The sequence below is a fragment of the Pelodiscus sinensis genome, chromosome 9, assembly GCF_049634645.1.
Source record: "Pelodiscus sinensis isolate JC-2024 chromosome 9, ASM4963464v1, whole genome shotgun sequence".
Classification (NCBI taxonomy): domain Eukaryota; kingdom Metazoa; phylum Chordata; order Testudines; family Trionychidae; genus Pelodiscus; species Pelodiscus sinensis.
In genome coordinates, this window is record NC_134719.1 from 24,411,287 (window position 1) to 24,435,363 (window position 24,077).

A 24,077-nucleotide genomic window follows, 5' to 3' on the forward strand; every position below is an offset into this window, starting at 1 on the left:
AACTAGTAACAGAAAGTTGTTCTTCACAAAGCAAAGAGTCAACCTGTGGAACTCCTTGCTGCAGGAGGCTGTGAAGGCTACAACTAGAACAGAGTTTAAAGGGAAGTGAGATCAAGTCATGGAGGTTGGGTCCATGGAGTGGTATTAGCCAGGGGGTAGGAGTGGTGTCCCTGCCCAAGGTTTGTAGAAGGATGGAGAGGGATGGCACAAGACAAATGGCTTGGTCACTGTCTTCGGTCCATCCCCTCCAGGGTCCCTAGGGTTGGCCGCTGTCGGCAGACAGGCTACTGGGCTAGATGGACCTTTGGTCTGACCCAGTACGGCCATTGTAAGCTCAGGGCTCAGGGTCGGGGGTCTCAGTGGACCACCTTGATTTTCATGCACACCTGCTCCTGGGTGGCCAGGCTGGCAGCTCTCCTGCCCTAGACGGCCACTTTCCTGTGCCTAGTGAGGAGGTCATGGACGAGGTCCACAATGTCCGCACTAGACCAGGCAGGTGCCCGCCTCTTGCGGTCCCAGGCAAGCTCCCGAGAGCCGCCAGCCTGGTCCCAGGAAGAGGGGGAGGGCTGGGCATCGTCGGGTGGCTGGCTCGATCTGTGCCAGGTGCAGGGTCTGCTGGCTGGGTGCGGGCAGGCTTGCACCTGGCACGGGCACCGTAGCCAGCCCGTGCCCTTTTAAGGGGTCCGGGCCCGGGTGGGGGGCAGTAGAGTTTCCCTGGTGTTGGCCAGAGTGGCCACCAGGGAAACCTGGGGAGGGCTAGCCTCCCACTAGTTCGAATTAAGGGGCTACACACCCCTTAATTCGAACTAGCTAGTTCGAACTAGGCTTAATCCTCGTGGAATGAGGATTACCTAGTTCGAACTAAGCGCTCCGTTAGTTCACATTAAATTCAGACTAACGGAGCGCTAGTGTAGCGCCTATGAAAGTTAGTTCGAACTAACGTCCGTTAGTTCGAACTAACTTTGTAGTGTAGACATACCCCCAGGGTTTGCAGGGATGAGCCCCAATATCTCCAGGCTTAGCAATTCATAGCCCTGGCACCTTTGGGATGTTTGTATCTGTTATCAATGTAAAAAATTGCTTGAGCCCTAACACCTAATTGCTTGAGTCCCAGTACCTCTTTCATTAAAAATTAAGCACTACAACTTGTCAATGCTTTAGAGGTTCTGGCAATGAACATCCTCATTTATTGCCAGGAAGAGGAATTATATAAGCATAGCGAGATAGTGCATATTGCAAAATGTCCAGAATATTTAGGAAAACAATTTCCCCCCTAAACTGAAAGATAAAAGAGTAATAAAGAGAGATGTCATTCCCTTGTTACAGAAGTGTAGATGAGCTTGATTGGTAATCAGACTGCCTATTCAGCTTCATATATAAAGACAAAAGATTTATGAATGAACATTGACACCTGAAACTGTAAAATTATTGTTTGCTGCAAAGAGATATATTAATGTGAAGTACCTCTAAACACTTAGGGTATGTCTACACTACAGCACTAATTCGAACTAACTTAGTTCGAATTAGTTAATTCGAACTAAGCTAATTCGAATTAGCACAGCTAGACTTAAAAACTAGTTCGAATTAGCGTTTTGATAATTCGAACTAGCGCGTCCACACTGATTGGACACCTGGGCGCACTTAAGGGCAGCTGAAACCGGTTCCAGCAGGGCATCAGGTCAATAGTTGCTTTGTGTGGCTGCTGTCTGAGGCTATCTGAGACTTGTGCTTAAAGGGATCCCCCTGCACAGCCGGTTCTCAGCTTTTTCGCTTGCTTGCCTACCTCGCCGAGGGACAGCAGAGTGTTTTTCTCTGTGTCTGTCTGTCTGTCTGTCTGTCAGTGTTTCCCTTTGGGGCCGCCGCCGCAGTTGGCAACATGGAGCCAGAGCTTGCCCTGGGCTTTCTGGTGCAGCTTTTGGACTTGCTGCTGCAAGCCTGCCAGCAATGGCTGGAGGCTGCCTGGCACCACCTGGTGCACATCAGCCCCCTACCTCTCCTCCTGGCCTCCCTGGGGGCCGTGGAGGAGCCGCAGCAGCTCCCGGATGCCAGCGTGCCCCGCCGCGTCTGGCGTCTGGACACCAGCAGCGACTGGTGGGACCGCATCGTCCTGGAGCGCTGGGGAGACAGACAGTGGACCCAGAACTTCAGGATGAAGAGGGACACCTTCCTGGAGCTCTGTGAGTGGCTCGCCCCTGCTCTGTGGCGACAGGACACTCGCATGAGGCCTGCCATCCCCCTCCAGAAGCGTGTGGCCATCGCCCTCTGGAAGCTCTCCACGCCGGACAGCTACCGATCCGTCGGGAACCAGTTCGGCGTGGGGAGATCCACCGTCGGAGCAGTGCTCATGCAGGTATGGCACTCACCGGCCACTGGGCCGGGGGGAGGGGGGCTGCAAGGAGGGGATGGGCCGCCCCAGGGAAAATGGAGGGGGGCGGGAGGAGGCCAAAGAGCCCCACACCGGAGGGTTCGATCTGTCCCGGCTGTACTACACGCCGCCCGGGGGGGTTGCTTCCGGGAGTGGGGCGCGGGCCAGTGCCAGGGCACGAATACTCCCAGCCACCCGGGCGCCCCAGTGATTCGCGGTTTGCTGTGTCTCTCTGCAGGTGGTCAAGGCCATCAACCAGGTGCTGCTCCGCAGGGTGGTCCACCTCGCCGACCTGGACGCCGTCATCCGGGGGTTCGGCGCCCTCGGCTTCCCCAACTGCGGGGGGGCCATCGACGGGATGCACGTCCCCATCCGTGTCCCGGAACACCAGGCCTCCCAGTATGTCAACCGCAAGGGGTACTTCTCCGTCCCCCTGCAGGCCGTGTGTGACCACCGGGGCCAGTTCACGGACATTAATATGGGCTGGTCCGGCAAGGCACACGACGCACGGGTGTACCGGAACTCCTCCATGTGCCAGAGGCTGCAGGCCGGGACCTTCTTCTCCGACCACCACGTCAGGGTCGGGGACATGGACATGCCCGTGTGCCTGGTGGGGGATGCGGCCTACCCCCTACAGCCCTGGCTCATGGAGCTGTACACGGGGCACCTCAACCCCACCCGCCAGGCCTTTAATGCGAGGCTGACCAGGGCCCGCATCGTGATCGAGGGGGCCTTTGGCCAACTGAAAGCCAGATTTAGGTGCCTCCTCACCCGCCTCGACCTCGCCGAGCACAATATCCCTTCCGTGGTGGCAGCATGTTGCGTGCTGCACAATTTGTGCGAGAGGAAGGGGGAGGCTTTCCTGCTAGCCTGGTTGTCTGAGGCTGAGCACATGGCTGGCCACTACACTCAGCCCTGCACTGCCGCCGTCTGGGAAGCCCAGCGGGGGGCCGTCCGGATCCGGGAAGCTCTGCGGGAGAGCTTCCATGTGGAGGAGGAGGACTGAACTCTCCCTGCATGCCCCACTAGGACCTTCTTCCACCCTCCCCTCCTTCCCCTTTCCTCTCCCAAACCCCCCTTCCTAATGTCAAATAAAGACACCTGTTTTTACAACCAAAATCTCTTTTTATTTTACATAACTGGGGTGGGGGGAGGGAGGAGTTAGGGTGGGAAAGGGGATGGGAAACCTGGGAGGAGGGAGCTGGAAAGGGGTGGAAGTGGAGGAAGGGAAGGGAAAGCTCAGGCTTGGGGGTCCTGCTGGCTCTCCTGTCTCGCAGCACTGCGGGTGCCAGGCGTTGGGGGGAGCGGGTGTGGAGGGTGGGGCAGGAGGTACGGGGGGTGCAGAGGCAGCAGGAGGAGGCAGAGGGGTGGGAGGAGGAGCGAGAGCTGGGACAGCTGCAGGGGTCGGTGCAGGAGGAGGCAGGAACCTGTCCACCAGGGTCTGGAGGTGGCCTCTGAGGGCACGGCCCTGCTCCTCCAGCGCCTTCACACTCTGCTGCCGCAGCCGTAGGTCCTCCCGGACCCAGTGGTCCTGGGTGCGGAGCTGGTGATCCAGGAACCGCAGGTGCCACCGCTGGTACTCCTCCTCGTTCCTGGCATGCCTGCTGGCCCGGGTGCGGGTGGCTGTTGCAGGCGGGGTGGTGTGCCCTGCAGTCACAGGTGCTGCGGCTGTGGTGAAACAAGAGCAGTGGTCAGTTCTCCCTGGGGACAAGGTGGGTGAAACCCAGCCCCCCTCTGCAAGGCCAGGGCTCCTGCATGACACCCAGCTGCTGCTGCATAGCGGGCAAGGCCCAGGTGCACGGTCCCTCGGCTCCCTCTGCCCCCAATGCCCCGTACACATAAGGGGAGCATGATGGTACTCACATGTGGAGCCCTCCCCGGCCTCGGACGACACAGGCTATGTGCTCTGTGGGGTGTCTCGGGTCCTGGGTCCTGGGCAGGCTCCCTGCAGGCTCCTGGATCTCGGCGTCCTCCTGCTCCTCCTCCTCAGTGTCCGGGACGGGTCCCTCTGCCCCGGGGTCGATCACCACCCGGGGGGCATGGATGGCGTGAGCCCCCAGGATGCGGTCCAGGGCCTCAAAGTGGGGGCAGGCCTCTGGGTCAGCCACTGGCTGGCAGGCCCGGGAGTAGGCCTGCTGCAGGTCCTTGATCTTGCAGCGGACCTGCTCTCGGGACCACATGTGGCCTCTAGCGGCCAGGCTGTCAGCCATGCGGCTGTACACAGCCGCGTTCCTGTGGCTAGTGCGGAGATCGTGGATATTGGAGGCTTCCCCACAAACCTCGATGAGGTCCACATTCTCCGCACCTGACCAGGCGGGCGCCCACCTCTTGCAGCCCTGGGCAGGCTCCTGGGAGCCTCCAGCCTAGTCCTGGGAAGAGGCAGAGGGCTGGGTGGCAGCGGGTGGCTGGCTCATGGCGTGCCAGGTGCAGGGTCTGCTGGCTGGGTGCTGGTAGACTTGCAACTGGCACAAACACTGTAGCCAGACCGTGGCCCTTTAAGGGCTCCGGGGCTGGGAGGGGGGCAGAAGAGTTTCCCTGGTGTTGGCCAGAGTGGCCACCAGGGCAAGCTGGGGAGGGCTAGCCTCCAACTAGTTCGAATTAAGTGGCTACACAGCCCTTAATTCGAACTACTTAATTCGAACTAGGCATTAGTCCTCGTAGAATGAGGTTTACCTAGTTCGAATTAAGCGCTCCGCTAGTTCGAATTAAGTTCGAACTAGCGGTTTGCATGTGTAGCGCCTATCAAAGTTAATTCAAACTAACGTCTGTTAGTTCGAATTAACTTTGTAGTGTAGACATACCGTTACATCCATGTTTTGACACTGTATATGTATCAACAAATATCAAAACTGATCATGAGTGGACCTACTTCACTATTACTATGAGCAGAAAGAAAAAAACAAAACAAAACCAAAAGAAAAAACATGAGTGAATACATTCAGAGATGTATTGTACATGGGCCTAACCCTGAACCCTACATTGTAAGCAACCCCAAATTTGAGGCAAGTTCAAATCTACATCCACATTTTGTAGCTCACGCCCATTTCTAGTACATGTCAATAGTTACGCTAGAATTCTACCATATTATGTTTTGATCCAAAGTGTGGGGCTATAGTGCGATTGTCTTTTCAGTCTAGTAAAGGATATTCACTGAGAAAAGGGAAGAAAATTAATTGTCATTAGGTATTGTGGTCCCAGTAATAGACATGGTGGTGTCTGTCATCTTAAGACTCATTTCTATCTATTCAGCTGGGGGAAAGCATTTCACTGCTTTTTCATTTATTCTGTATAATTTCCCCTTCATTGTAGACTAGCTCAATTTTTTTTCATCGCAGTGAGACATTATTCTATTCACTTTGGTGGGCCTTCTATTTCCATGCAAGTATAAAGCATCTCTTTTATTTGACTTTTGAGTTTGCTTTTTTTTTCCTGTGAGTTTGACAGCCTCTGTGTTCATTTCCTACTAATGTTATATGAAAACAGTTATGCTTGTCTGGGAGCTTGCTGCCCTCCTTTGATTCCTACCTAATGCTGTTGTGTCCTAATAGGTATGTCAGGGTGGGTGAGGAGGAGGAAGTTCTGCTTTTCCCAATAGAATTGGATCACAGTTGCCACAGAGAACACAACAGACACAGCTGTCAACACAGTATGATAGCATTTGCCTTTTATTCAGACTAGTAGATGTCACATCGGTTGACTTTGAGCAAAAGCAGGCAAATGAATAAACTGAAGCCATAACAAGGCCCCAGTCCTACTCTCACTAAACTCATGGCAATTTTGTGATTGGCTCAGACCCCATAACATAATCAAGATGTCCATGGTTTTTCCTATGCTCTCATAGCACTCAGCAGCTGGAAAGCTGTCTTAACTAACCCCGTCAATATTCTCCTGGAGTCAGCAGATCTTTGTGTGGTGTATAGCATGCCTGGTGATATACTGCAAGTTCTATAACAGCTCTTCTCTTGCCCCTGGAAGATAGGCTGTAGCCCAGAGGTGGGGGACCACTCCAAGATTTTGGTAAGTGGTCAAAGGCTGCATTTCTATGGAGGAAGTGTGGGGCCTGGGATGGAGTTTGGATGCAGAAGAGAGCTTTGGATAGAAGACTGGGGTACAGGAGAGGGTGTGGAGAGGAGGATCAGGTTACAGCACAAAGGAGACATGAAGAGGAAAGGGGAGGGGAGAAGGAGAGAAATTGTGTCCTGGCCAGCTGTTAAGCCATGTAGCTGTATCGGACCTCCCGATTCTCCGGCAAATCTGATAATCCGGCACTACCTAGGACCAAAAGGTGCCGGATTATAGGAAGTCTACTGTACAATATTATATTCCAACTGATTTATGTTAATACAGTGAAACCTGTGCTATCCAGCACTCTGTGAACCAGAAAACGTTGTTAACCAGCATTGCCCCCAGTCACAATTCTGTCACATATTCAGGCGCACCATGACTGGCTTAACAATTTTTTATTTAAGAAATACTAATCACCTTGAACTCAGAATAGAAATGTGAGACCAAGTGTCTCACACTACACAACTACCAATATTAAAAACTTGAGTTTTACTATTATTATCCATTGGTTTATCCTAGGTTGATGGAGCCCTCAGATAACTGGAATTTTTAAATAACAAGAACACCCTAATCCCCGAGCATGCCGGATAACATAGGTTTTACTGTATTATATGGTAAAAATGAGAAAGTAAGCATTTTTCAGTATATTGTGAGAGATTATCATGGGCTTATGTTTTTGGCCATGGTACACTAAAAGGGAACATCAAATTAAAATATGCAACTCCAACTACGTTAATTATGTAGCTGGAGTTGACATACTTTGTTTCAAGTTTCCCTGCCATCCCTAGAGCAGAAGGCCCACAGGAACATATGCTCCCAGCAACTTCCTTTACTCCTCGCAGTAACAGGATTACCAGCTGCTGACAGGGGGTGCCATCTGAGTTTGATTTACTGATTCTTATCTAGACTCACTAAATCAAACTCCAGAAGATCAATCGTGGCAGCATCAATCTTCTGCTGAGTGAAGACATGACCTTAGTGTTTGTAGCACCTTTAATCAAATTGCTTTTCAGACTATAGGGGTTCAGGAATCCTTTCAGAGGCTATAGAAATGCAGCCCACCTCAGGTTGGAATATGGAAGTTGCTTGGTAGCAAGATAACAAGGTGGGGGAGCTTAGAATTGGAAATGAAAAATATTGCACTCAGTTGTGCCCCTCCAGCAGTATTTGGGACATTGGTTCAGTGCCAACATAGAGAGGTGAATGTCTCCTAGTGAAGCATTTCCTAAAGCATCCTGGATTTTCCTTAGAAATCTCTTATCCAAGTATTGATGAGAACTGACACTTCTTAGCTTGCAAGGGCTGATGAGAGAATAATTCAAGGTGGCATGCCTGTAGGTGTGTGATAAGGAATTAAAATGTTAAAAAGAAATGGGCACTACCTAGTATAGAAGATTAAAAGCCTCAATACAGGCATTAGCCAATATCTAAAGATGCTCCTTTTCCATACAGGCATATAACAAGATATAGAGTACATCTACACAGCTGTGTCATTCTGAAATAACATAGTCCATGTCTATACTACAAGCAGTTGTTTCTACATAATGTCAAAATAATGTCGAGCTGGAGGACTTCTCACTCTGACTCCTGTAACCCTCATTTTACAAGGAGTAAGGAAAGGCAGAGGAAGTGCTCTATCTTGGACTTCCTGCTGTGTAGACAGCGCCTACACAGCCAAGTTAAGCTATTTAGACTTAAGCTATGCAATTGACGTAGCTGAAGTTGCATAGCTTATTTCGGCTTTACCCCTGCAGTGTAGACATGCCCATATTTATTTCTCTGTAGAAAAATACACAAGTATAGATGCAGTAGATTACAGTGTGTGGAGCACAAAGGATTTATTGACCATCATTTAGATTGACCTACATGGTTCAGGGCCTTGCCATTTGTGAGTAGTATCATCATCCCAAAGCATGTTCATAAAATCTTCATACTGTATCACCCTATCTTCTCTCATAGGATCTATGTATGTGAGCATAGATATTTTATGTATGGAACCCTCTTATTTACTAATACTGATCACGCCACTGTTTCTAAGATAACTGTGACAGGCACCCCATGGCACGCAACAACCTACTGCTGTGTCCCCAGTCAGGTGCTAAAAGGACAAAAGAGGCTTTTGTGGCTGTCTGCCCCTTCAGGCAAGACAGCACCTGCTGCAGTCTGATTCAGCAATCATAGGCAAGTCAAAACAACAGGCCTGGGTTACACCTCTCTTCCCTCGGGGATGCCAATTTTCATTAGATGTATTCCTGGAGGTTTCATGCGATAATGGTTGGTTGGGGGGGGGTTAAAATTAATCTTTAATTCTTGGAGATTCCAGGCCAATCCCAGAGGGGGGATGTTCTCTCATAATGTGAAGGAGTTAGCCAGAGTCAGCCCCAACTCAGCAGTGCTCTCCCCTTTTTAATCCTTCTCTCCAAGCCTGACACCTCCTGCAAGTTGTGGGTCGAGGGGAATAGCAGCTTACTCCCAGCTGTTGTGTCGTCTCATAGGTGACTTATGGTAGCACTCGGGAGATTCACTGTCCTTCCTGTCCCCCGTTGTACTCCTGCCAGATTTTAATTTCTAAATGGCCCCTCATGCCTCCTCCCTGTTCTACTGGGTGGCCCTCCCTGTACCACCTCTCCTCACAGGCACCGTCGCCTATATGTGTAGACAGACCCTAAGTGCTACAGTGACATAAAATAATATGTTTGCAGCACTGAACTCTGAGGCTAAAATTCAACTGGAAATTATGTATTTTAATTGTAGGTTTAGAAATGTATGGACACGTTCCTGTAAAGATGTTATATAGGAGGAATGCAGGGGAAGTGAGACAAGATATTGATACGGGGATATGCTGTACATGTCAAGGTACCAACAGTGTATTTTTCAAATGGTCTCTGCTCAGCCTACATTTGTGTGTGAGAAATGAAGTTAATGACATGGCTGGTCCCCTGTAAGACTTCTCTGGAGGATCATCACTCATTGGAAAAGGCAGCATGCTCAATTAAATCCCATACAGGGAGAGAAAAACACAATGTCCTTCCATCCCCGTCCAACAACACAGAGCAGAGTAATTAAACTGATGCAGAACCCACAAAGCTAAAAAGCAAACATTGAGCTCTGCCCTCAGCTGGTGTAAACCAGTGTAACTCCAACAGCTGAGGCGCTGGCCCAAAGCCTTGAGTTTCCTTTCCCCTAAGTTGATCAATTAGGATCAGAATAAAGTTTCAGTAGGCCATTCTGACCTATTCAATGCAGAAAATGACAAAATACATAATTAATAGTTGCCATGGGCAAGCCACAGACACATGCTTCAACCCTTGTGGAATTTGTCTCCTATTCATTTTGTGTCTTTTGTTTTTCAATAAAATGTTTTGTGGGAAATATTTAGTAAAAATACAAGACACTTCAGCCAAGGGTAGATGAATGGTTGTCAGTATCTTGTCTTGACAAGGTGGGAGCTAATCAGGGAATTTCTGTTGGCTTCATCTACAATAGATTCCACTAATAATGCAAGCAGCAAGGAGTACGAGGTATCCTCATATGGAAAGAAAAGGTGGGAAAGCCTATCAAAGTAATTCACTGTGGGGATGCTCTGTTTATTTTACACCTTTCTTGGAGAAAAAATGTGCAGCATAAAAGTGGCAGATACTGATTTCAGTGTATTTTACGAAAGGTATTTTATTTCTATCAGTACACTATTCTTTTTCAACTTTTTACAGTTTTTGTACAAAGATTGTACAGTTTTTGTACAAAGATTGTACAGGGCCCTTGCACAATCCCTAGGAAGGGAGCATGTCAGGGGTACAGCTGGGGGCAAGAGAGGCATGTTGGAGGGGCCATCCAGAGCACGGCACAAAACAATGCAAGAGATTTCTGGTGAGGTTTTAGCTGATAGGGTAGACTTAGGAGGCTGCCATAACTTAGAATATGTCTATACTGCAGTGCAGTATGTATAGACATGGAATTGTCATCTTCAGGATTCAGAATAACTAATCACTGGCCACCTCCACTACTCCCCACCAACTGGAAAGATCCCAGCATCGACTGTAGCTAATTGTTACTAAAATGTTTTAGAGAATCATGTTACATCCATAAAACCCACCGTGTATTTTTATATTATTGTGTCATTTTTCTTACCTTGTCCTAAGTTAAATGTTTGTACACTTGCCACATCATACTGCTTCTTAAGTCTTCTTGAATTTGTATTTCATTTTGCTGCCAACCAATTCTTATTTTTAGTGTCAATGTCATGAAATTCCAATGAGTAGTTGAGATTGCATCTAATTCAAAGACTGAGTCATTATGCAAGAAGCCCCACCAGTTATGGGTGCTAACATAGTGCTGCCAGGAGCTCTGTAAAGGGCTGGAGGTGATCAATGCCTGAGGAGAGCTGATGGATGCTGGATATCTGGGGTTTGAGGAGAGCATGTGCCTCTGAGAGGCAGGGGGATTGTGCAGAAGGCTGGGGTGCTGGGTGTCTGAGAAATGCAGGACTGAATGCCTTTGCCTGCAGGAGGTGAAGAGATGGGGCAGGTCATTCTCAGCCCTTTACCAAGCACACAAGGTATGGATACTAGCCAGCCATCTCTACCTCTTTTCTGCTGAGCCCAATGAGAAAAACATGTGTAGCCAGGAGGATCTCAGCACTGCTGCTTCCTGGCAATCACATGCCTCCAAATATGGTGCCCTTATGTAGTGTATGTACTGATGCCTCTCCAAGCACAGCTTCCCATTGCCTGTCCACCAGTCCAAACCCAAGAAGCCTCCTCCCTGAATCCTCAACCTCCAGTGAGGCTCTCCTCCAGCACATATCCGCTAGTAACAGGCAAAGCAATGCAAAAACTAGTCAGGCTGGCTGAAAACCAGCCACTCTGGCAACCATACACATTGGCTAGCTCAAATAATAGCAGAGAATGTAGCAGCACAGGACTGGCACAACTCTGCATGAAATCCTAGGGATGCCCTCAAGTGGCCAGTCTGTGCTATTGCAACTTCACACCTATTGATATTTGAGATTGCTAAATCAAAGCTAACTCAGGTATGTCTACATGTGCTGCAGTGACACCTGTTGTAGTATAGACGTACACACCCTTAGAAAGGCCACAAGATCTGTGATGGATTATTATTCTGTTCAATCACAAGATGGATATTATGTATAAAATACAATATTGAAATTAACCTCAGCCATACCTGCCAGAGTATTAACACATCTGGTGCATATAGCCTATGGATGGGCAATAATTTTTGACAGGGGGACAACTCCAAGATTTTGGAAAGCAGTCAAGGGCTTACACTCTTCCATTATATTTATGGAGGAGATGTGGGGTCTGGGATGGAGGCTGGGTGCAGCAGGGAGATTGGGATAAGGGTTTGGGGTGCAGGAGGGAGACTGGAGTCTGAGAGAGAGTTTGGGTGAAGGAGTTGGTTGTGACCTAGGGTACAGGACTGGAGTGCAAGAGTTTGGGATGTGACATAGGATAGAAGGGGATTGTGATCTAGGGCAGGAGATTGGGGTACAGATCGGGGAGGGGGTAGGGCTGCAAGATGGGGACAGAGGGTTTGGGTATGTTGAGGGGACAGAGGGTTGGGACAAGGAGGGGTTGGGGTGCCAGAGACAGGCTGTGGCCAGGAGACTTACCAGCCAGCAGCCAAACCAGCCTGCCTGCCTGCAGAGCTAAGGCTTGCAGAGCTTAAAACATTTCCCAGCCAGCCAGTGTGCTTGCTTGCCTGGCCATTTGCTTCAGTGAATAACTGAGCTGAGGAGACAGGGTGTGGTTCTTTTTGGATGCCTGTTATTTAAACAAGCAGCTGCCATTGGCCGGTTTCTGACCAGAAACCAGCCAATGGGATTGTGCTATGGGCGGGGCAGCTCGTGAAGCTTTCCCCCTCCCCGCACGTTTAGAAACAGAAAGGAAGCCCAGCAGCCACATTTCTGCACAGTGCATGGGGCAGAGCAAGCAGGGGAGCCTGCCTGGGGCTCCCCACTTCCTCTAAGGGCCAGATCTGATGGCTTGGCAGGCCGTATTTTTCCCAGGCCTGATGTAGCCAGTGCATAACTGGTATGGGACCATAATGTCGTGTCAGGGGTAAACTATGAAAAAAAAACGAGAGAAAACAAAGCACCACAAATTGCAAGAGCTCATCAAGATGCCACTTTTCAATGCCTCAGAGAACGTCAGCTTTGCCAAAATCTTTGGAATGGACAGACTGGAAACAATATTTTGCAGGCAATATATTTTGTTACCAAGCTCCATGAGGAAACTGTTGATACACAGGTATCTTCTCAAATTTATGCACTGGGAAAGCAGGCGGGGCATGTCTTGAAATCCTTCAATTTTACTAAAGACAGTAACAAAGATGTCTATGAAAGGGTTCTGGTTATGCTTGTTGTATACTTTATATCTCAGAGAAGTGTGATTTATGAAAAAGCATTTTTTCACCAGTGGATTCTAGAGCCCAGAGAAAATGTTTAATGTTTCATAAGAGCTCTGCATACATTGGCTGAAATTGATTTGGAGAATGTGTAATATGAAAATATCTGAGACAAACTGGTTATTGGTTTAGCGGGTAAAAACCTTTTCTAGCAGCTAAAATTGAAGAGGGATTTGACCTTAGCCCCAGCCACATCTATAGACAAAGCAAAGCAATCTCAGCTGATGAGCCAGCAAAACCTAGAAGAATTTGACAAGCTGAAATCCCTGAAACTAGTGTAGAAACGGTAAATGGACACTTGAATGTAAAAAGTCATTATCATTAAGCCCTCCCACCACCACCACCACTACCATAAGGAAAGAGGCTTAGAGGGACAAATTCTAGCTTACATCCACAAGCAGTGGAAAAAGTCACATCCCAAGAGATGATCCATGTCCAGCATAATACCAGGCAGATGGTGTAATATGTGCACAGAATATGGACATTTTGCAGCTGCACACCATAGCAAAGCAGACAGAGAGTTGACTCATCTTACAGAAAATCAAGAGCCATTGTTTCTTGGATCTATCACTTGTGATGACATGGAGCCTGCCTGGAGAGTGAAATTGAATATTCATGGCAACTGGCAAAACTAATATTGACTTTAAAATTGACTTGGGAGTTGATGTCACAGTCATCTCAAAAGGAATTTACAACCACATTCAAGCCCTCCCAGAGCTGAAGTCACCTGACAAATCTCCGACTTGCCCTGCAGGTATGTGATCAAAGGATTAGAGACCAACAACCTTCTCAGCTGGAGGTTGGCAGCCATAATGGGCATAGTGAAAAAGGAGGAAAAACTGAATGAAGGATTTAGTGATACTGGACTTTTGAATGAAGATATAGTCAGAAGTACCTTGAGAGACAATGCTGAACCATTTAGGATATGTCTAGACTACATGGCTCCGTCGACAGAGCCATGTAGATGAGTTTACTAGACATAGGAAAATGAAGCGGCTATTTAAATAATCACCACTTCATTTACATCAAAATGGCCGCCACACTGTGCCGATCGACTCTTTGGTGGCATAGGGGGGCAGTCTGGATGCACCAGGGTCGACAAAGGAAGCCTTTGTCACAAGGCATAACGGAGCGGTCGGCAAAGGCTTCCCTTGTTGACCGTGGTGCACGGAGGCGGATATAGGGCAGGGCAAACGGGGTGGCCGCCCTGGGCCCCGCGCTTCAGAAAGCCCCGCACATGCGCCGTGGCACTGCTGCACATGCGCATGGTGTCACTGCGCATGCGCCATGGCAAAGGGGGGGCCCCGCGGAATTATGCTGCCCAGGACCCCGCAAAATGGTCATCTGCCCCTGGTGGTGCATCCAGACTGCCCTACTATGCTGCCAAATAGCTGATCGGCACAGCGTGGCGGCCATTTTGATGTAAATGAAGCAGCGATTATTTAAATCGCTACTTCATTTTCCTATGTCTAGTAAACTCATCTCCGTCGACGGAGCCATGTAGTCTAGACATACCCATAGTGTACAAATATCCCAAACAAAGAGACCTTAGAAGAAATTAGCTGCAGATTTATGGGACTTAGTTACCTGGTTATTGTGGACTATTTTTCCAGGAATATAGAAATCGTGTACTTGAAAATACATAATTTATTGCAATGCTGTTCAGACACCGTGGTGTACTTTTGTTCATTTTGGTATGCCAGAACAACTAGTGACAGACAATTCACTGCAGCAGAATTTAAATGATTCTGAATGAAATATGATTTTGATCATATTACTAGCAGCCCACATTATTCACAAGAAAATGGAGAGGCTGTGAGAGTTGGTCAAATAGCACAAGAAAATCAAACAGCAGGAAGACCTATTCCTTGCTCTTCTGAGTTACAGATCAACACCAATAGCAGCAACTGCTTATAGTTCAGCACAACTCCTGATGGGAAGACATTGGAAGAACCTATTTCCAAAGTGGCCAGACTGGAAGAGATCAGTCAAAATCAGATAAAAGAGCTAAAGGGGCTTGTGAACAGATGTCACTCAATTAGAGAACTGCCATGTCTAGAATCTGATGCCCACATTCATGTCCTACTGGGTGGAAAAATAGATGGACAAATCCAGCTGTCATAAAGAAAAAGAAAACAGCACCCAGTGGGATTTTCTCAGTCATTTTAAACCCCTCACCCTGCCAAAAGATTTCCAAACAAGTTCTTTGTTAATTTCACTAAATCAGGATGCTTCCTTCACACCACCATTGCCAGCATTTTTTCTTTTGGGGGGATAGGAGGTTGGCAGAGGCAGAGTGATTAGAGGAAGGGCAGACTCTGTTCCAAAAATAACTTGTATTAGTTTTCCCCAAATCATGTCAGGAGCTTTTCAGTTTGAAACAATCCTAGAAGTCATGAAGATGATTCCCTAGAACATGACATTCCCTCTAGCATTATGTTGTGAACTTTGGGTCATGTTCAATGCAGTTGCTTTGAGCCTGACAGTCAGACCACTGACAGTAGTTCTGGGCCCCAGGGCAGAGCAATCAATGGGCCTCCTGCCCACTCCCTCAGTTGGAGCCAGAAGCCCCTCACCTTCCTCCCAGAGAAAGCCCAAGCGTCCTTCCCATTTCCAGAGGAACCCTGGACCTTGGCCGGCTGCAGGGCACTCCCCGCACCTGAAGGAGCCCAAAGCTGGCTTCAGCTATGCCTCCCCTCCCCTCCTTTCCCTAGACCCAACCTGCTCTGGGGAAAGGCATCTTTCCAAAGATGTTTTTGATATTCCCTATGCAGGTTCCAGGGCAGCTGAGTAGTGAATACCTGGGCTCTTCCAGACATGGGGGAGGTCCTGCGGCCAGTTCAGGAATCCCTTCTGGCCAAGAGGGGGCCTTTGGGGCTTTTCCAAGATGGGGGTTGGAGGAGGTATTTTAGAGTAAACTGAGTCACAACTTCCTGGTGCCTCAGATTATTCCCTGTAAAATGGGGTCTATAAACTGATAGGATTTGTCCATAATATAAATGATTTGTTCTTTCTTAGATCACATCCAAACATGGTAGCTATTAAATAGTGTGATTTGGTCTTAGTGAATAAGCTTTCCTACATAGTTGCAGGGGCTATCAGGAGACAGGGATGTGTGTACTTTGTTCTCCTGGGCTACGTCTACACTGGCCCCTTCTCCGGAAGAGGCATGCTAATTTACAACTTTGGAATAGGGAAATCCTACTTTGAAGTAGGAATAAGAGATCCTCCGGAAAAGGGCTTTATTCCGGAGGATCGCGCCACTCTAGACGCTCTTTTCCGGCTTTTCCCCAAGCCGGAAAAAAGCGGCGGCCATGTTTATTTAAATCCCGCAGGGGATATTTAAATCCCCCGCAGATTTCCCTATTCCAAAGTTGTAAATTAGCATGCCTCTTCCGGAGAAGGGGCCAGTGTAGACGTAGCCCTAGTGTTCCTGGAGTGTGTCTTTGACCCACCCAACATGGAGTGGGCCTAACACATGAAGCTGCAACCAGCTCCCAGACTTGAGCAGTGTCCAGGAAAGGATGGAGCAAATTTCATGCCACCTTTTGTTTACTTCAACTACCTGAAGCCCAAATATTCACAATTTGGGCGAAATCTTAAACTGGTATAAATCAGCATAGCTCCACTAGCTTAGATTCTGGCCTTTATGTGGATGAAGTGTCTCTTATCATCAGAGAAAATTATACTCAAAACGGTGCATTCTTATCCCTCACATCTATTCCCTATATGCATTTAGGGGCCCTTCTGCCACAGACTAACTCGGCAACCCCTCTGAAGCTTTTGTTCTGACACAGCAACTATCATCATAGGTGTAATATAAAAACACAGAAAGAATTCAAAAAACTATTCCCAAACTACAAGTTTTTTACCCCTCTTAGCACTGCAGAGCCAAGGAAGCTATGGGAGATTCTTTTGTATTGATTTGTGCATCCTCAGAAATGTTAAGCAAGTTCCAAATGCCAAAATTTTTACGAATATAAAGAACTGCAGATGTCAATTTCATCTACTGTATAATGCACTTCCATTTGGTCAGGGTTATTGGTAATCATGCATAAGCAGTATGGTTTTCAAATCCCAGGTGAAATCTGCAAGATGGGAACTTAACAAAAATATATTTTGTTATTTATAAACTGAGCAAACAGGGTTCTCTGGGACCAGGATTTGTATCTGGGAAACAAACCAGATCGAAAGATATTCAAGAGTCACCAATGGATAATAGGAAAAAAGCATATTGGGGTCAAGTAAGCCAGGTAGAGCTTTTCTGGTTTCCCCTCCTCCTCCTCCCCCAAATCTAATATTCCTTTATATCTTAGTTTCCATACTAAGCATATCTGAAAGACTGTCTGTATCTGAACAGGCAGTGTGAACAGTAAAGGCCATGCAGCTGTAAGAAGCTATAGAAGTCACGTTGGAAACACCCTATTTCTATAGGGTATACCCTCTGACATGAAAAGATTAAGCACCATGAATTTTCCTGTACAAAAGTCAACCTTAAAACAATATTGTCTGTGGCAGTGTTTACGATTGTAATTATCCCTTTCTTTGGTTCTCCTGCTTGTGCTTTTCAGTGAGCCGGGTCTGCATGATTGCTCTTGATAAGCAAGATTGCTCTTTCTCTCCTGTGAGCCTAGCATCATAGTCCTTTCAAGCAGCCCACTCTGCTTGGATAAAATAACTTCCTTCTCTTGTCACTTGAGTTCACAGCTGAGCAGGAATGCATCAAAGGCAGGTCAAGGAATCAGAAATGAGGAAACCACAAAACCACAGGTAGCAGAAGCCGGTTCTTTTAAGATGCTTTCTCCCCTCCCTTCTCCCCTTTCTCTCTTTCTCCATGCTCCTGATTCCCATGTGTATACAGCCCATGAATAAAAGACTGTACAAATGTAAGCCCTGGAATTATAGATACAAAGAGATGCTGTTGATTCCAGTAAATGCAGCGACTTGCTCTAAGTTATTTTAAATTTTGTTTCAACCTTTGTTCCTAAAAATTAGCAATATTATGTCAGATCTTTGTGCTTATTTTTAACAACTGCAAACAGGCACCAATTAATGCAGCATCAGTGGTTTTTGTTCCTTTTTTTGGTCAGCCTATAAGCATCCTCGCTGACTCCTCTAGGATGCTCACACAATTATTCAGAGCCCCTTACAATTGTTGTTTCTTGTCTTCAGTTAGATGGTCGTTAGGGCAGGAATTGTCTTTTAGTATGAGCACCCAACTCTAATGGGGCCCAATCCTGATTGTGGCCTATAGGTGCTGCTGTAATACAAATGGTAAATAATAAAAATATTATAACAGGACAGTGAGTCATGGTAAGACTGGATGCCCTGGAGCTGCAGGCAGACTGAATGGTATATGCCCAAATCAAATGTGTGGACTGTACAGTGTGACTGCTGCTTTGAATATGGCTTCATGGTTCAGTGTACGGTAAATCTGTTTAATGAAAACTCGGTGGTTTTGAGGGATCCATCACTTGAGCACAAAGTATGCCTTACAATTTCCCTCTTGTGTACATCTTTTCAGGCATACTAGAGCCCAAATCCAGAATTTGGTCCACATTGCTCATAACGTATTCCACTTGCTTAATCTTTGCATTAAACCGTACACAATGGTTAATAAAACATCTGTCGATACATAAATGTTTCACTTTACAGAATGACCTGCAGCACCATGTGGGGTTTGGAATGTGTGAAATAGTCTGCTAGCTGTTTGATGGGAAAGGGCTGGTTATTATCAGATGTCCACTATTACGGTCTATACAGTGGGCCTGCACATGCATGCACAGACAAACCAGTGCATAGGTATCCATGTACAAAAGAAAAATATAAACCCTTTTCACCAAGAAAAATCAGTTCTCTGTATTCTTGTTCACAGCCCCTCTTGTGCCATTTTTTTCTCTGTGAAAAGCATGCAGTTGCATAAAAACTATTAGCAACAAATCTTAGAATGATCATTGGACAACAACAGTAGCTTTTTATTTACAGAGAACAAAATCAAACCTGAACTAGTCTTCATGCTCTTTTGCCATTTATAGTCTCTCTCTTGAGCCAGACTGCCTTTTCTATTTTTTTCCAAGCCAACAGCTTGCTGAGTGCAGACCCAAATGCCCCCGCACACACATCCACAAGGCAGGCACACAAAGTGGATTTTGTCACTGTGCAAAGGGGTGGGGTTCTATAACCCACGAGAAGAGAAGGATTTGGCCCACAGCTGCCCAGTCGGGAACATCATTGTTTACTCTGGAAAACAAAGGAGCTGTGCAATTTATGTGCCTATTAGTGGAAGGTACTGCCCCAGTGAGAGAGCCCTCTTAATCTGGTGAGCACAGAAATAACCACTGGAATAGCTCTCCAAGCAGCTGAGTTTTAAGAGCGTGGCAAGGATTTTTGGTAGGATACAATAAACCAAACCCGGTTTGTCAGAGACCAACAAAATCCATTATCTCAAACCAGGGAACATCAGATACTGCAGAGGTCAACTGGATGTAGTCTATGAAATCTGCTTTTCATGTGTGGCTAAAGCTGGCCTTTAATTTTGCAGCAGGCAAAACTTCTCACCAGGGCTGAGCAACAGACCCGAGCCTGTGGCCCACCTGCAAGACAGTCACTTTGAGAGAAGCTGCACCGCAGGCCAGATTGTTCCTCGCTCTTGTGCAAACACATTTGGGGAAGTGTGCCAGCATTAGTTCTATCTTCCGGTCGGAGGCGAGAGTGTAGCTCATGAGTTCTGCTGGGGAAAAAGTAACTTCAAAGAGAAAAGGGAGCAGAGCCTCCCTCCCGCTCACTAGAGTTGACCCAACACCTGATGAGAACATGCTGCACCCTCCCTAGGGGTTGATACAGGCACTGAGTTCTGAAGTGTTTCAGGGATATTGCTCCCCTTTAAAACAAAATACTTTTCAGAGCTCACTGTGAGCAAGTGTGCTGCAAGCTGGCCCTAACACAGACCCACGCTTTAAAAGCATAGTCAGCTCCCAGATATTGAACAGCTCACAAAAAATTCTGATCATGTTGGAAGTACTCCAGACAATATGAAACTTCCCGCTTCATGGATCGTAGCTGGGAATTCATTTGAGCCAATAGAGTTAAGTACACCTACTTAATTCATCAAGGGATCAATCCTGCTCCAGCAGCAGTCAATGGAACGCCTGCTAATTTCAGTGCTTCAGTGTCAGGCTGAAGTGAGAGAGCTTATAAAAACAAGTGCATTATATTTTTCATCTGCCCTTACTGCCTGTGGCTCCAGGAAGTCCTGCTATTTTAAGCTGAGTTTTTTATAATTGCTTTAAAAATATATATTGAAAATGAAGCAAAAATGGTTATGTGGTTACTTATATTGGCCAAATACTTTCTCATCCAGTGCATGCCAAAATATCCAGGGCTGCTGAAACAATTTGTATAGTGGAGGTGCTGAGAGCCATTCAAACAACTATAAACCCTCTATTTTATGGAAACTTCTTCAAGCCAGGGGGTACTTCCAGCACCTATGACCCACCCATTGATTTCTCCAAGTCAGGAATTAAAACAAAGGATTTTAAAAACTCTTCTAAATTGCTGTTCTGACTGAGATTGACATCCTAATTTATCATGCTCATTATCTCATCCAGGAATCAGAAATTGGCACATCAAGGGTTGGGGGAGAATTAGTATTTAATTTTCACTGCTGTGAACTGCCCACTGGAAAGGATCCTCCATCTAGCCATGGGATTATCTGCTTACTTAAAAGTAGGAGAGCTCTGTTTAAAAGTACCTGTGAAATTATGAAACAACTGAATTTGTGCTTGAACAAAGAGAAGAGCTTCCTGGGATTTTTGTATCTGAACCAGAATTTTGATGACGATAGAACTTTTTACTTGATTTGAACGCACCCACCCTTAATCATTAAAAAAAGATTTGATGCCTTCTGTTTTTCCCTGATTAGAGAGAAATCCAATTTTTTCCTTTGTTTTGCCTACATCAGAAAATATTAATAGGTGTCAAAGAAGGCTGTTTTTTGTTTTCTAGACCAGCATGAAACACACTATTCTTTTCTTTATCAAGTTTCATAAGTTTTCTCACTTTTTAAAGAGCTTTGTAGCATACTATGTAGCTCAAGGAAAATACATTTGATTGTCTTATATTTTAGGATAATCAAATAAAAGGTGTTATGAATCATATATTGCAATGGCAGTAGTGACATGCCACTATTGGTCTAAGCCAAATATTGTCTGGAATATTTAACTGCTTATAAAGCTGCTGGAAAGTAAAAATCTAAGTGCAAACTGTTGTCCCTGTCTGTTCAGGCTTAAGCAGATCATGAACAAGGCACTGTCCTTAAGGGTGGAAGGTGATTTTTTTTAAAGAGACAGCCCCTCCGCAAAGCTGTCGCCATGTGCTATCACAGGTAACAAACCTGACCAGTAGGGGAGAAGGAGAGGTGATTTGTCACAACTTCATTAAGGCTTTGATGCTGTCTCACAGAACCTTCTTATAATCAAACTGGGCAAATATAGCCCAGATGAACCTGCTGCAAGGTGGATGCATAACTGGTTGGAAAATTGTCCTCAGAGAATAGCCATCCATAGGTTACAATTGAGCTGGAAAAGCTTATTAAGTGGGATCCCTAACAATTCTTTCCTGGGTCGAATTCTATTCAATATCATCATAAATTATTTTGATAATGGCACAAAGAAGGCTCAACGATGGGAGAGGGGCAAAAGGGGCAGTTATCTCAGGACCTGAGGGCTCCCAGCTGCCACCACTGGCAGTAGCAGTGGCAGGACCCCCAGACCCTTTAAAATCGCCATGGGTATGCCACACTGCGTGCTCCAGATCTTTGCACAGCACGCACTGGCTGGCTCTGAAGGCCAGGGGGGAGGATGGGTGTGCTGCCCAGCCCTTTTGTCTGAGGCCCCTCCCCTTCTGGGGGCACAAAGACAGATCCCCCCACATGCCCATTAATCCTGTCGGCTCCCCTGGCACAGAGCACATTTATAAAGATTGCAGATAATACAAAGCTGGGAGGAGCTGCAAGAATTTTGGATGAGAAGATTAGGGATCAAAATGATCTTGAAAAACTGCAGAAATGGATTAAATTAGGATGAAATTTCATCTGAATTTAAAATTTACATTTCCTCTGAAATTCAATAAGGATAAATGCAAAAAGGATAAATGCCCTGCTGGGAAGCCTCACAGCCGCACGCTGGACCACGGATGTTGCCGAACCAGAGTCCCAGTTTAGAGAGAGGTTCGTCCTGTACTACATTTAGGAAGGAATGATCAATTGTACAAATACTAGATGGAAAAAGAACTGACTAGGAAGGAATACCGCAGAAAAAGATCTGGGATTATAGTAGATCACAAGCTAAATATGAGTCAATAATAGAATACCGTTGGGGGAAAAAAAGCAAACATCCTTCTGGGATGTAAGCAGGATAAGACAGGTAATTCTACTCAGTGCTGATTAGACCTCGCTAGGAGTCTTATGTCCAATTCTGGGTGCCACATTTCAGGAAAGATGTGGACAAATTGGAGAAAGTCTAGAGAGGAGCAAAAAAATGATTAAAGGTCTAGGAAACATGACCTATGAAGGAAGATTGAAAAAAATGGCTTTGTTTAGTTTGGAGAAGAGAAGACTGAGGCAGAACATAACAAGGTTGTTACAAAAAAGAAGGTGATAAATTGTTCTTCACCACTGAGAGCATGACAAGACTGGGCTTAAATTAAAGAAAGAGAGATTTACATTAAACATTAGCCCCGGTCTACTCCAGGGAATAAATTTGAATTAAGATACACAACTTCAGCTACATTCATTGTGTAGCTTGAGTCAAAGTATTTTAACTTGAATTTTGGTGCTGTCCACACTGTGGGAAGTCGAAGGGAGCACACTCTCCCTTCAACTTTCCTTACTCCTCATAGAAGCAGGGCTACTGTTATTGACAGGAGCACCCTTGCAGTTTGAATTAGCTTGTCTTCACTAGACCCGCTAATTCGAACCCCAGAAGATCAACTGTGGCTGCTTCGATCTTGTATGTGTAGACATGGCCTAGGAAAAAATCCTAATTGTCAGGGTAGTTAAATTACCTGGGGAAGCTGTAAAATTTCTGTTGTTGGAAGTCTGAAGTATAGATTAGACACACACCATGGATGTTCTAGATAGTACTTATTCTTGTCTCAGAAGAGATTGGACTAGCTGACCTCTGAGGTCCCTTTGAGTCCTATATTAGTGTGATTTACAAGATCTGTGCTATGTCCTGACTTTTAAGCAGTCCCTTGAGAGGACCCATTTGGTATGCCAGACCCCAGGGGTCACTGTAGGATAGCCCATGCAGCCACAACTCTCTCGTTTCTCCCTGTGTGCTCTGCACAGTGAGTCCAATTGAGGCACACTCCTGTTCAGAGACATATACGCATTTCAGGGGTCAAGTATCTGCAGTAACTCCAAATAGCTGTTTCACAGCAGAGTAGGGTTTATTAGTCAACACGATCACAGTTCTTATTTCAGCACAGAAAAAACAAGGCTAACACAGCATTTGACTGACCAGTGCCAGAGTTCCCTTGAGCCATGTTGCTGTAGGAATCACCTTCACTCCCTCACTGTCTGTCCCTTTGTCTTAATCCCAATCAAGAGCTGTAGTGTTTTGAGTTCCCCCGTTCCCTTGCAATCTATTGTTCTTCACCTGCAAAACCATGGTGAGTTCACTTTTTCGGCCTGTTGGCGCATTTTTAAGAATCAGTTGTTCAGTTGTTGGGATTCCTGTTGTCTTTCTGGAGCCTCCATTCTTCTTGTTAGCATATCTGGCTTAGGATGGGTACCAATGAGGAGTGTGACATGAACTTTGACCCATGTGATCAATGCACAGATTAAGGGTGAGAGTTTTGAAAGTGTTCTGTGTCTGCCTAACTCTGTTCCAATTGACATCACGTGAGCATTCCGGAAAATCCCACCCTAGAAAGTATGAAAAAGCTGGAGTACTCATTCCTTGAGCATTCAGACAGTTGGTTTTCTCAATGAAATAAATCCATAGGTTTTAATTTTCACATCTAAGATATTTAAAGTCTGTATCCTGAGAAGTTCAGGGCAACTTCCACTTACACCATTTTTAATGGAAACAATGAGAAGTCCTGTAGCACTTTATAGACTAAGGGTATGTCTACACTTGCCCCCTAGTTTGAACTAGGGAGGCAAATGAAGCATTCCGAAGTTGCTCATGAAATGTGGGATTTAAATATCCCACACTTGATT

At 46.4% G+C, this 24,077-nt stretch overlaps 1 protein-coding gene across 4 annotated transcripts in view; it reads left to right on the top strand.

The window, feature by feature from the left end:
* The window catches only part of ST6GALNAC3 (ST6 N-acetylgalactosaminide alpha-2,6-sialyltransferase 3), a 334,346-nt gene that overhangs the window by 289,551 nt on the left and 20,718 nt on the right, over window positions 1-24,077 (top strand). The window contains exon 4 of one of the 4 annotated variants that reach the window (XM_075936281.1): window positions 2,604-3,456. The exons of the other annotated variants lie outside the window; for them this stretch is intronic. Coding sequence (XP_075792396.1) covers window positions 2,604-3,069 — 466 coding nt within the window. The 3' untranslated portion in view covers window positions 3,070-3,456. Of the gene's footprint in view, window positions 1-2,603; window positions 3,457-24,077 lie in introns of those variants that run through there. 4 annotated transcript variants of the gene reach the window in all.